The sequence below is a fragment of the Protopterus annectens genome, chromosome 2.part0 (assembly GCF_019279795.1).
Source record: "Protopterus annectens isolate FY-2018-M chromosome 2.part0, PAN1.0, whole genome shotgun sequence".
NCBI classification, from domain to species: Eukaryota; Metazoa; Chordata; order Ceratodontiformes; family Protopteridae; genus Protopterus; species Protopterus annectens.
Genome location: NC_056728.1, coordinates 344,030,713 through 344,045,099, shown reverse-complemented (window position 1 = coordinate 344,045,099; position 14,387 = coordinate 344,030,713). Strand labels below are relative to the sequence as shown.

The following is a 14,387-nucleotide window of genomic DNA, read 5'->3' as shown; positions in this document are numbered from 1 at the left end:
CCCCTCTTAAGAAGGCTGTGGTTCTGGTGGAATGAGATCTAATGTTAGCTGGCACAGTTTTTCCATGAAAGGAATAACAAAAACGAATGCAATTCCCTATCCATTTTGAAATTGTCTGTTTGGAAATTGCTTTTCCTTGTGCACCAGCAGCATATGCTACCAACAGCTTGTTAGTTTTTCTGTAGCTTTTAGTTCTGTCCAAGTAGTAGCGCAACTGTCTGTGTATGTCCAGGGTGTGCAGAAGTTTCTCCCCTTTGTTTTGTGGATTTGGAAAGAAGGTAGGCAGGTGAATAGCTTGGTTTAATGAGACCCTGGATACCACCTTTGGCATAAATGAAGGATTGGTTCTCAATGAGACTCTGTCCTGATGAAAAATAAGAAATGGCTGTACTGCCATGAGGGCCTGTAACTCAGATACTCTTCTTGCTGAGGTTATGGCCAGAAGGAAGGCAGTCTTCCAAGACAGGAACTGTAGTTCCGCAGATGCTGCTGGCTCAAAGGGAGGCAGAGTTAGTTTTTCCAACACAAAGTTAAGGCCCTAAGTAGGCACTGGAGGTTTCCTTGGAGGATTGATGTTTTTAATTCCTCTTAGAAACTGCCTTAGGAGAGGATGAGAAAAGATAGGTGGATCAGTATTGTACTCTGCTGAAATTGCTGAAGCATGAATTTTAATGGAAGAGTAAGACAGGCCATTGTGGAGCATTTCTGCCAAGTATTCCAGGATATGTGCCATGTTCATCACTGTTGCATCTAGGCCCTTTGTAGTGCTCCAAGTGTGAAATCTTTTCCATTTTGCTGAATATGCCTTTCTTGTGGAAGGCCGGCGAGCTTCCATGATGATATCTTTCACTCTCTTGGATAGCTTATCCTGAGGAGGAGTCAAGGTATTTTCCAGGCTGTTAGTTGCAAGGTTTTCAGGTTGGAATGCAGAGTTTTGTAATTGTGCTGTGTCAGGAGAAGTGGCCATTGAGGAAGAGGCCATGATTTTGTGCGTGACATGCTCTTTAACAGTGGGTACCAGTGCTGTCTTGGCCAGTCCGGAGCTATCAGAATCACTTTTGGCTGCTCTGTCCTGATCTTCAGTAAGACCTTGGTCATTAATGGAAGAGGTGGAAATGCATACACTGTTAGAGTTCTCCAGCTGAAAGAGAGGGCGTCCACTTTCCATGCTTGTGGGTGGTATGTCCTTGAGCAGAATTTCTTCAGCTGATGATTGTGGGGGGAGGCAAAAAGATCTATGTCCGGCCTTCCCCATGATAGTGTTATCTGTAGGAAGATGTCTGGGTGCAGCATCCATTCATGTGCATCCATGATATTTCTGCTTAAGCTGTCCGCCAGTATATTGTCTTTTCCTGGCACAAACTGGGATTGTAGCTCTATATTGAGTTTCAAGGAAAGTTCCCATAGATTCACTGCCGGTCTGCAAAGAGGGTAGGAATGGGTGCCTCCTTGCTTGTTTATGTACCACATAACTGTGGTGTTGTCTGTCCTTATTAGCAGGTGGCCTTGATGCAGAAAGAGTTTGAAGGCCTCGATTGCATGTATCACTGCCAGCATTTCCTTTTGGTTTATGTGCATGCGTAGCTCCCTTTGTGACCATAGTCCTTGAATACATCTGCCCTCCATGTGTGCTCCCCAACCGTGGTCTGAAGCGTCCGTTGTAATGGTTTGGCTGGCTATTGGTTTGCTGAAGGGCAGACCCCTGTTTGACTGGCTTGCTTGAGCTCACCACAAAAATTCCTTTTGGAGGCATGGATAGAGTGGGATCAAAGTTTCTAAGCTGTGACTGTGCTGAGACCATAAACTCCTTAGGTACCATTGCAGTTTCCTCATATGCAGCCGTGCTTGTGGAATCAGAAGAATGCAAGATGCCATGTAACCCAGGGCCTGCAGAATTTTCCTTGCAGTCAGCTGAGTTTGTCTTGTCAGATTCTTGAAGTAATACGGTAGCTGTCTTTGTTTTTCTTCTGTGAGAAAAGCCATTTGGGTGGTTGTGTCTAGATCCGCACCCAGAAAAGTTATTCTTTGGGATGGAACAAGTCTTGATTTGTGAATGTTGACTGTATATCCCAAGGCCTGTAGTAGGTGGATGGCATAACTCAAGTCCTTTACCTGAGTTGTTGGCTGTCCACTTGTATAAGGCAGTCGTCCAGATATGGGTATATTTGAATCCCCTGAAGTCTGCAGTGTGCAATTACTGATGCCAAGCATTTCGTGAATACTCTGGGCGCAGTAAATAAGCCAAAGGGCAATGCTGAGAATTGATAATGCTCTGAACCTGCAAGAAATCTGAGGTGTCTTCTGCAACTTTGTCTGCTAGGAACATGCAGGTATGCCTCCTTGAGGTCTAGAGTCACCAGCCAAGACCCCTTGCCCAGCATGGGAAGGAGTTGCTGTACAGTCAGCATTTTGAATTTTGGTACAATGAGATAAGTATTCAGTGCGGACAAGTCGAGAATAGGCCTCCATTGATTTTCTTTTCTTGGAACAAGGAATAGGCTGGAATAAAATCCTTGGCCTTGTTCTGAAAGAGGAACCTTTTCTATAGCTTTCATCTGCAGTAAGTTGGAGATTTGTTTCAAAGCCTCTGCCCTTTGATTTGGTGGCAGGTCTGGCATGCCTTTTCTTTTTGGCAATGTGTGAAAATGGAACCTGTATCCTTTGTCTATTATTTGCAGTGTCCATTTGTATCTTGTAATACTGTGCCAATTTTCTGAGAATAAAGAAAGCTTTCCACCCAAAGGTGCTTCTAATTGAGCCCTGGTTGGCGGAGTCAAAGCAAAGTCATTGAGTCTGTCCTTGTGCAGCAGTTGTAGGTCCTGCACTACCTCTCTGGTTGGGAGGCTGTCATTGATGCCCTCTGTAGGAGCCTCTAGCTTGCCCTTTACCTCTGGCACGCCTGTTCTTGCCTCTCTGAAATCTTTCTGTGTCCGGAAAGGACCAATTCTTGGTAGGCCAATTTCTGCTGAATCTTGGTGGTTGGACTTGTAGAAAATCTTTGACTGCTTGTACAGATTTTGCCTTTTCCTCAAATTTCTTTAAGACCCCCTGAGCAGTGGAGCCAAATAACTTTTGCTTCTCCAGTGGAGCATCCAGAAGCTTAGTTTTAACATGGTCTGGCAGAGATTGTTCCTTCAGCCAAGCATGCCTACGTATGACTGCACCTGTCATAGCTGACCTACATGAAGCTTCGAATGCATCATAACTACACTGCAAGAAATGGTTGCTAACCTGCTGGGAGTTATGTACCAGATCCTGAAGTGATTTGCGATCTAGGGGTTCAGGTGAAGACAGTTTCTTATGCAATTCATCTAACAAATACTCTTGGTACTGTATCATATGAAATTGACAATTTAATGCCCTCATAGAAAGAGTAGCAGAAGTATACACTTTTTTACCCCATCTCTCTAAAGCCCTGGACTCCCTTTCAGAGGGGAGTGTATTTTTAGTAGTGGCAGCTGCAACCCCTTTAGGGCCCTGGGAAATAGTTTCTGGATCAGCAGAGTGGGCCTTGTAAAGAAAATTATGTGAGTCCGGGACCCTGTAGTACCTATCAGGTTTGATAGGGGCCGGAGGAAGAGTGTCAGGGGTTATGCTAGACTCAGAGTACACATCATCAATGACATTCAAAACAGGAGGAATAGCCAAAGGTCTATGCTGAGGTAAATGCAGAAAAGTTCTTAATCTTTTCCTGGAATCAGAGAATTCCTGGCCCTGCCATTTGAAATGCTCTCTCATAGTGTGAAGGGTCTCCCCGAAGGATAGTTCTTCAGGAGGGGAGGCCGAGGGGATAGATTCCTCTGCATCAGAATCCTCGTAGGCCAAAAAAACCTCCTCCTGGTAGTCCGAGAGAGCAGAGCCATCAGAGGCCTCCTCTGAGGAGTGGGGATCAGAGGGCTCAACCCTGGGCCTTTTGTCTAGAGGAGGTTGAGAGCCCCTGTCCGGATGGGGCTGAGAACCCCTAATTAAGGAAATAAGGTCCTCTGTTAAAGTTAGAATCTGTGAACTTGTAGAGGGTCCCTTAGGAATAACCCTGGGAGGCATAGCTTTTGTGTGTTTAGCAGCTTTAGCCCTGGTGAATGCCTTTATGGACATGGATGCAGGAGGCCTGGCTACACCACGTGCTGGTGTAGTTTTGTCTAGAGGAATGGTGTCAGAAGTTTCCAAGACACCAGTTTCTGAAGGAAATTCAATAACCGACTCAGCAGGGGCCTCCGGGGCCGAGGTTGTCGGTTGAGCGGTTTCGGGGGTCGGAAGTACCAAGGACTCGGTTTCAGCCGAGACCGAGACACTCGTGGTAGGCCTGGCCGTGGTTTCAGCCGAAACCGTGGCCCGCGTGTGTCGGTCCTTGTCCTTCCGTTTCTTTGTTAAATGTGAAGTCGGAGTCTCCGACGGCATATTGTACGAAAAACTAGCCCCAAAAAATTCCTCTGCAAACTCCGCCTGACGTCTAAGAGTGCGTCGGTTGAAGGAAGCACAGGCTGAACAGGCCGAGGCGTCGTGGTCTGGGCCTAGGCAGGGGAGGCAGTAAGAGTGGAAATCCTTATGAGGTATTTGTTTCCCACAAGTTAAGCAATTATTAACTTTATCTGACATCGGCTGAGGCAAGAAAGAGTCCCCAACGAGGTACTTAGCTTTTGAAGTCTTCGGTAGCTGAATTACAGGAGCTGGCCGACCGGTACTTACGAACTGCTTCTGCTTCGGGCACCATGCGGCAAGAAAGACTGGGGAAGACGGCGTCGGCTGACGTTTTTATACCTCAGGCGCTCTGACGTCGGGGAAAGGGCGACATCAGCCGACGCCGGACCCAGACTTTGGAATCCGGCCGACCGAAGGGCTGCCTGAGGCAGGACAACCCATATGTGATGACTGCAGATGCATCCTTGAAGGACATCAGGAGGAATGGGAGTAGATTCTAGAAAATCCTTCTGTAACAACTTTTCTGAGGGACTGAAAAACCTAATTGTTCGCTCATTGATACCTCTGGCACATTCCAGCAACAGTCTCAGAGAAAGAGACATCCCCAAACAGAGAATCAGAAACTGATCGCTCCTCTGAGTTTGAATCAGAAATCTGAGGGAAAATGCATCTGTCCCTTCATCTTCCTGTTCAGATTAAGAATACTGAATCTCTTCAGGAAAACAGCTATCCCTCTTTTCTTTTTACCAGAAACTACTTTTCAAGAAGGATCAAGAGCCTGAATTAAATCCTGAGCCAAACCCAGTAAACTACTCCTGCCCAAACTATTTAAGGAGGAGTAGATACATGCTTAATTTTCTGTATCTTTTTGACAGGAAAAGATGGGGTCAAAAGTAGTATTAATGACAGTGGCCACTTCCCCAGGGATGGGCATGGAATTCTGATACAGCAAGGAAACCTTCCCTGTTCCCTCTCCCAGGGCCAACAAGAGTGGCCCTCCCTTGTCCACTGGGGGATTCCAACAGCTGCAGATGCTGTGGCTAGCTCCAGGTCCTTGGCAGCTATGGGTGCTACACCAGTGGTATCCACGGTAGAAGATGAGTGATCTGTGGTACATCAAATGGCCACAGCAGAGTCACTCACATGCAGCTGAGGCAAATTGCTAGCCTGCTGTGGTGTAAAGGCAGTTTGCTAATCTTTTTTGTTTTTGTGGCTGAAAGAAGGACTGACCATGGGACCAGTAGTTTTTTCCATGATCAAGCCAAAAATGGTGTCTCTTTCCCAGTAAACAAGCACCAAATGCTCGTCAAATCTCATCCTTTTTGATAAAAAAAAAAAATAAAAAAAAAACAGTAAAAAGTACTTTAAAACACTTTGCCAGCCCCAGAAAAATAAAATAACTACATTTCCTTCACAAAAAAACTTTTTAGTTACTTTATACAGGAAAAAAAGTATGTTTAAAAGTACAACACAGTCTTGTCACAGTCTGTTAAAACATAAAACTCTTGACTTAAAATAACTTTCCTGAATAGGAAGGTAATGAAATAGTAACAATATTTAGAAAATGGAAGGTTTTTCCCCAAACAGAGCTTATCTGTCCAGCAAAAGTAGAGCACAAGTGGACTGTCAATCCTGAAAGCCTCAGATGAGTTTGCTCTTTGACAGCAGTAAAGCTCTGAAGGGCTTGGCACCAAAACTTGACTTTTAGTCAACTGAGCTTGAGCTGACTGAGAGTTTGAGTGCGTGGAAGGCGACCTGAAACTTTGAAAGCTGGTTGGCCATTATACCTTTGGCAGGATATAACCCATATAGCTAAGGTACGTCAGAGTAGTCAATATGATGAACATCTCACAGTTACAAAAGGCAACTTCTCATAATGCAGTGAACTGATGATTCTTCAGATTAAAGATCATCCCTTATAGATGGTACACATGAGGGAGATGTCACGATGGCAGGCATTGTGGACAGAGTTATCATAAGGAACCGGAGACATGAAGTATGAGGAAAGGCTAAAAACACCCAGAAGAAACAAAGAACTGATATGACATGAATAGCATTGTAGTATAATCAGAAGAAATAATATGAGAAGATAACACAAAGGGATATGGAGTCACAAATGACAAATGAAAATTACCAAAATATGTGGAAACTACTTCACAAAGAAGGTGGTGGAGACCTGGAATAGCAGTGTACAACTACTGACAAACTGAAAGATTACTGAGGCAGGAAAGATAGCAAGTACATTCAGACAGCCTTAAAACAGAGCATTTTTACTTTCCATCTAAATAAATATTCACTTGTCTATTTATCTTGCAAGACAACAGTTGTCAATATCACAGATACCATAGTCAATTTGCTTGGTCATTCAGTCTGACCAGCCAAATCAAAGACAAACAAGGAGATTAAGTTATGCACTATTATAATTTTTTCTATTCACATTTTGGTGTCCTCAAAGTTCACAAACTATCCATTCAAAGAATTACATAGCAAAACCTAACGAAGACCTAAAAATGTAAATGCTGATGGGGCGCAATGATGAGAGTGCTTGCTGTAAATCTAGCATTATTCACAAAGAAAAGTCCAATCTCCAAGTGAAACAAACAAATCCCTACAACTGCAGATACAAAAATTTAAATGTAAAGCTCTTATATTCTCTACTCTACTAAGTGTTAAAGCAAAACCCAATTACACAATGAAAAACAAAATTCCTTAACACAAAAGGCATGCATAACGGGGAGGAAACAAGCAAACCAGTATAATAAAATATTTTTTTAAAAATATTGTAAAATAGCTGGGGGTGTCAGGAGGCTGCAAGCATCTCTATGTAAACAGCAGGATGTATCCGCATTCCTGACTCACTTTCTAAAAAACTGACATATAGTTCAGATAAACTACTATATATAGTGCAAGCACACACTGGCACAACACAAACTTTATGTGTATGAGTACACTCCGATGGTATGCCTAGTTGTTCAACATGGTAAGAAGAAAAGGAACAGAACTAAAGTTCCTCAGTACGAAGTTACTGTTTCTAAGGTTAACACAACTTTAAAAAAAAAATTTGGCACTACATGATGGCAAAAGTCCACTTCTGAGTTATACTAATGCTTCTGTACATATGGTTGGTTCTTCAGTTCGATAACTAGTTTCACCATCGTGATCATGCCTGCTGTGGGTAAACCAACCATAACCTACACCCAGTTAGGGATCAGTTTAAAAATACCAACTTGCTGTTGTCTACTGGCAATGCACCATCCTGTGCATCCCAGCAATTTCTTTTCCATAATGTTTGTTTACTTTAAGGGTAACCAATATAGCCATTCCTGGCTACTTTACACTTCTGTTTAAATAATCGTTTTGTGAGAGCCTTAAACCTCGCACAGTGTTACGAGCATGTATCCCACTATCGCTGGTTTATAAATACCATCCACAAACAACAGATCTAGTTGGTGTTTGAACTTGCACACATTACATTAAGTTTCTTCTTAAAGACTGCATTGTTAGTCATCTATTTCTAATACTCATTTGTTATTTCCAGAGTGACGGGTATGATAAAGGAAACAGAGTCATAAAGCTGCTCTTGATGACTCACGGTTCTGTCTTTTAAAAACAAACATAAGGCCACCTCTGCTCAGCCTGCGATACAGTTTTTAATTATTATTTGATTTGCTCGCATTTGCATACGTCATTCTTGGCACACACAGAAAATGCCATATAATATTCTACTTGGGATCTAACGAGGGATTTGTTAGTGGCGGTAATACCTCAAATAGCCTTGAGGTCACTGCATTATGCAGTCTTTTTTTATAATACAGTGGTATGTCTTCACTGGAGGCTGTGTTTTGACAGTGAAGCATAACTTTCTTATTATCAAGAACACTCAGGTCTCTGATACGATGTGCAGCTGCCAACAAATGGCTATTAATAGAGTATAGCTATTCTTTGTTGTTATTACCTAAGTGTAGTAAGAGTATTTTTAACATTAAGGTGAACAATGTTACTTCCAGACCACGAATACAAAGAGTCCATAAGCCTCTGTAAATGATATTCATCTTCAGTATCTGTACCATGGCTACTAACTTTCAGTTTTCTGCAAATTTACTATCTCAAGCATGCAGCATAACAGGAACAGTTGACAAAAAACACTGCATACAAAAGGTCCAAGTACTGATCCTTAAGACAGACCTTAAGGTGGGTAAAGAAGTAAAGCACAATTGTGCAGGTAACTTATCATAATAGCAGATGTTCAAATAGATCACGGCTGAGGTACAGTTAACATCTAAGGCGTTCCCTGTAAAGGCTGAATCTGCAAGCAAACATTACAAAGCACAGGATCCTTTCCCTGTGAACTGTATATCTATCCTAGGCATAAAACAGCATGCTGGTCTAAGAGGTACATATGTCTGTGCCACTTTAGAGCTTTCTTGCTCTTATAAAGAATAAGCAGGATAATAGAATAACTTCCTTAAGAAAAGTCAGAACCCCAAGATAGTATGCAAGGGAGGGTGCATTCTGAGAGTTCAGGAAGTTTTAGGGTGGGGGAAATTAAAGAATCTAGGGAAAACCTCACCCCAGCATAAAGTAAAACATCAACTGTGCATCCCAAGAGGAGACTGAAGAAGGGTATAGTCCATCTACCAATATGGTAAGTTACCTATACAATTATACTATATTCTTCATTAGACCACTGATGCAATATTCTTAACATCTGGGATGACTCCCAAAGCTTGATCAGATTGGTTGGAGGAAGGAGGTGCTCCCTCAGAATTTAGGATGTCATGAAGGACAGCCTTTACAAATCCTGTTCTAGCTCTAGACTGAACATGCAGTTTGCAATGTTTACTGAAGGTGTGGCCTGAGGACCATTGGTTTTAGAGTCTACATCTTGCATGAAAGCTCCTGAAGTGGCTAACGCCCTGGTAGAGTGGGTTTTTATTATTCCTAATAGCTGTTTGCTGTGATTTGTGCAACATAAAAGAATTGCATTCCAGACCCATTTGGAAATACCTCATTTAAACAAAGGTTATCCTATTTTCTTTTCCATCAGTGGATACAAAAAAATTGGTCAGATTATCTAAAGTCTTTTCTCTTTGGAGCTGTCTATGGACATCTAAGGAATGAATATTTCTTTCTTCTTTAAGGGTTTGGAAAGAAATCAAATAGCAGAACAGTCTGATTAAGAAAGAATTCAGAAACCACTTTAGGCATGAAAGAAGGACAGGTATGAAGGCTTACTCAATCCTTTTGAAAATAACAAAAAAGGAGGATGGCACAAAAGGGTCTGTAACTCAGAAACTATTCTGACAGATGTTAAGTCTACTACCAAGGCAGTTTTCAAGATCAAAAACTTCAAAGAAGAATAAGAAGCTGGCTCAAAAGGGCTATGAAGGACCACTCTTTTCCTTGGATATTTAATGAGGAACGGTTTGACCTGATTACAGTTAGACAAAGTGGGTATCCAGTGGCAAACAAGGAGCTATAACTTAAAAATATATCTTGATAGAAGTGTAATATAAGCCAGTCATAAGCAACTTACAGAGATAATGAAGGACCAGTGATGCCACAACTATACTGGGGTCCTGCTCTCTGTTTTGAAACCAGACAGAAAACCTTTTCCTCTAGGATATGAAAGACTTTCTGTTGTTAGGGTTTCAGTTCTCTCAAAATATTCAAAACATACTGACAGAACTGGTGTCTGAAAGAAATTAAAATCCTATCATCCACATTCTGAGCTTCAGTGTGTATAGACAAGGATGAATCAGTAACCCTTTGTCCTGAGTAAGTAGATCCACCCAAGCAGAAGTGTCTGGTAATGACCCCTGGCCAATTCCTTGACAAGGGAGAAAAGGAAGTTATGGTACTTATCATAATGTTGGATCCTTATTGCCCCATTCCACCGCTATGTCCTCCTATGCGTATGGATGATCTTTCTTCCAGGTGGATAAGACACAGCAACTTTTATGATTCAAAGCTTTCTCCAGCATTCAGACTCCTTTCTTTTCCCATAATGCACCTGCATCGCACTCTCCTTCAGATCGAGGTTGCCCTTTAAAAAGTAGACAAGTCTGCACAAAGAGCAAGGAAGAACTGAAGAACATGTTTTGGGCTTAGGTCTGCCCAGAAATGAGGAAGTGACAATTTGGAAGGGGGATGGTGGAAGGAGTGGTATAATAAGGATACAGCATTACAAAAAGTATATAACTTCCACATCCCGGATTGTCCTCCCATCAGCACTTGACTTATAGATGCAATCCACAGATACTTGTTTTCCTGGGTGGTATCTTGACAGGATATCCTTCAGAATGGTAGATCTGAAGGAAGTCCTGAATCTAGAAATAATGTCTGATTTACAATATTTGATAAAAGTGTTCATTGTTGCTCAGGTTTCTGCATGCAATAATGGTAGGGCAAACAGATCACATCAAGGATGACCCCAGTAGAAAAACATTGTATGAACCACTGATGGATCGATGGACCACTCATGAGGCATCAGAACTGATCTGCTGAGCCTGTTTGCTAGGTAGTCAGTTAATCCAAAAATGTACATTGCTATTAGAAAGCTCTGTGAAGATATCACTTACTGTCAAACTCTTAAGGTTTCTCAGCACAGTGGTTAAGGTCTACTCACCGTCCTCCCTTTGTTGTTGTATCAAACCAATAACATGTCTGCGTGGATAGACATCATGCCCTGCGGAAGGCAATACTGGAAGGACAGCAATGCTAGCAGAACCAACCTTGACCTCTAGGAGACATTTATTTGAAGACTGGTCTCTTGTTCTACCCACATACCCTGGACCATTATTCCTTGAAATGTCCTTCCCACCCCAGACAGGAAGTGTCAGTGGTCATTGTGGCCTTGGAAAAGGTAAAGGGTCTTCCGACTGAGTGTGTGAGGGACTCCATCTACAATAGTAAATGTTTTCTGCAAACAGGGGTAGTGAGTTAACTACTTCGGGGCATGGAAGCCGAATACAAAGATATTTAAGGAGAACGTCTTTAGAGGGTGCTTAAAGCAAAAAGGAAAGGAGCACCGGAGATGTAAGCAGTTGAGAGGGTGGTGAAGATGGAAAGTGGTAGTAAGAGCACTGGGAAGAGGAAGTTGGTATCAGTGGAAACAGTGTTTACTATTACAGGCCTTGGAGAAACACACATTTGAAAGTATATCCAGTGAATCTGCTGCCACATATCATTTGGGAAGACTGAGATTTTTGACAGACAAGGGGAAAGTTAAGAGTACTGATGAAAAAGACTGGAAGTAAGGACTGCAGGGAGCTGATTGGATTTTGTGATGGGGGGATAAAACAATTATGTTTGTTTAAATGCAAGATGTATGGTCAATGTATGATCAGTTAAATGGTTGAACTAATGAAATACCAATACAAAATATAAACGCAAAAAAAAAAAAAAAACTTCAGAGTTAGCATAGCAAACTTGTTTGATACAATTTTTACCTTCTAGAGCTTCACCATCATCTCTAAAAACTTCCTGTCTTGTTCTATGCAGTGTCTTGAAAAGTTGAAGAACCTAAAAGTAAGAAAGGATTAAGTAAAGTAACTAACATAAGAATAGTATTTACGTTCAAAGCAAAAAAAAAAAAAAAAAAAAAAGTTTGAAGACTTATGCACATTGTATACAGATATTATGCAGCACCAGACAAAGGCAAATGCCAAAACACTGAAACATTTTTTAAACTAAAATTTACTCTCAAACATGTGCTCCCTTTAAAGGAACGGGTCACTGAGAGAAAGTACAGTTGTGCACACTTACCATAAATGTAGATGTCCGAGTGTATTCACTGTTGCAGTCATTATATTTGGGTTATCTGCTTGCAGGTAGCCCTCAGTCAGCCTGATTATCAAAGTCTAGAGTCCTGCGTCGGTTGCTGTCTCATCTTCTATGACGTCAGGTAGTCGGGGGTATAAAGCATGCAGCCAATGCCATTACATCAGTTTTTCTTGTCCCAAATGTCAGGTGCCCCCATAATCGGAAGCAATTATACATATAAGGTTATACCTCCAACAAAAAGGCAAATACACCAGAAAGCTTTAAGCATAGTACGCAAGAATAGAGGCATAGTCAATAAAAGTCAGGGGGCTGGAGGGAGGGTAACCAGAACTGCAACAGTGAATACACTCAAATATATACATTTATGGTAAGTGTACACAACCGTACTATGTTCTTCATGTTTCACTGTTGCAGTTTTTACATTTGGGTAGATTCCCAAAGCAAAGGAAGGGAGGAGGCAATTAGATAGCATTAGGACTAGCTATAAGGCCCTGCAAGACTGCAGTGGCAAAACCAGCTCAGGATTTAGAAAAATTTGGCAAGTGGTACTGCTTGGTGAAGGTAAGTACATAACTCCAGGTAGCAGCTTCTAGGATGTCCCTGGTAGGGACACCTGTTAAAAAGGCTGTAGAGGTAGATGCAGCCCTGGTTGAATGTGGTCTTATCCCCTGTGGGGTAGGTTTTCCATGGTGCTTATAGCAGAAATGAATGCAATGGCCTATCCACTTAGAAATGGTTTGCTTTGAAATGGCCTTCCCCTCTGCCCCTGTAACAAATGCAAAAAGCAGCTGTTCAGATTTCCTGAGAGGCTTAGTCCTGTCCAAGTAAAATCTAAGTTGTGTGTGCATGACCAAGGAGTGCAGTATTCATTCTCCTTTGTTCTGTGGATTAGAAAAGAAGGTTGCAAATGAATGGACTGATTAAGGGCCACATTGGATACCACCTTGGGCATAAAGGAGGGATTGGTCCTGAGGGACACCTTGTCCACATGAAAGATGATGAAAGGCTCCACTGCCATGAGGGCCTGTAATTCAGACACCCTTCTTGCTGAAGTGATTGCTAGAAGGAAGGCTGTTTTCCAAGAAAGTAATTTCAACTCTGCATTTGCAGCTGGCTCAAAGGGAGGTAGAGTGAGCTTTTCCAATACAAAGTTAAGGTCCCTGGCTGGAGTGGGGGCTCTCCTGGGCGGTCTTAAGTTTTTGGCCCCTCTGAGGAATTGCTTCAGCAGTGGATGAGAGAAGAGGGCTGGCTCTGTATTATAATGAGCTGAAATGGCCGAGGCATGAATTTTGATGGAAGAAAAGGAAAGGCCCTTTTGAAGCATCTCAGTTAAGTACTGAAGAATGTGCAGTAAATCGGTCACTTTTGTGTCCATCCCCTGTGTTTGGTTCCAGGAACAAAATCTTTTCCATTTTTCAGCATAGAATTTTCTAGTACTAGGCCTTCTTGCCTCCAGAATGACATCCATCACTTGCTTACTGAGGGATGGTAACGGAGAGTTCATGAAATTAGCCAGGCTGCAAGGCTCAGGGTTTGAAGCTGTGGGTGCAGAATCTGGCCCTCCTGCTGGGACAGCAGGGCAGGGGTCTGAGGCAGGTGCCATGGTTCCAGAAGTGACACACTGCACAAGAGGGGGTACCAGTGTTGGCATGGCCAGTCTGGTGCAATAAGTATTGTCCTTGGTTTGTCCTGTTTGATCTTTAGCAGCACTATGGAGAGGAGAGGCAGAGGGGGAAAGGTATAAACTGATTGGATGCCCAGTCCTTCACGTGGAAAAACCTCTTTCCAAGCTTGTCCATTGGGAGTTCTTGTGCAAAATTTGTCCAATTGGTAGTTCTGAGGGGAGGCAAACAGGTCTATCTCTGGGCTCCCTCATTTGTTTTTCAAAATGTTGAATATCTTTGGATCCAGTTTCCCCTCGTGTGGGTCCATGAGATTTCTGCTTAGGTCACCTTCCAGTGTATTTAGCTTTCCTGGCAGGAATTGAGCTTGTAGATGCACTTGGTAGAGCAAGGCTGTGTTCCACAGAACCGTGGCTAGTCTGCAAAGAGGGTATGAGTGGGTTCCCCCCTGCTTGTTTATGTACCACATAACAGTGGTGTTGTCCATCTTTACCAATAATTGTCCTGGAAGAATGTGGTCCTTGAAGGCTGCCAGAGCATTCTGTACAGCTAACATTTCTT

The 14,387-nt window shown here is 42.5% G+C and overlaps 1 protein-coding gene across 2 annotated transcripts in view; it reads right to left on the bottom strand.

Moving 5' to 3' along the window:
- The window catches only part of LYRM7 (LYR motif containing 7), a 262,162-nt gene that overhangs the window by 181,965 nt on the left and 65,810 nt on the right, over positions 1–14,387 (bottom strand). For both annotated transcript variants that reach the window (XM_044060811.1, XM_044060812.1), the window contains exon 2: positions 11,871–11,943. In XM_044060811.1, coding sequence (XP_043916746.1) covers positions 11,871–11,943 — 73 coding nt within the window. The remainder of the gene's footprint in view (positions 1–11,870; positions 11,944–14,387) is intronic.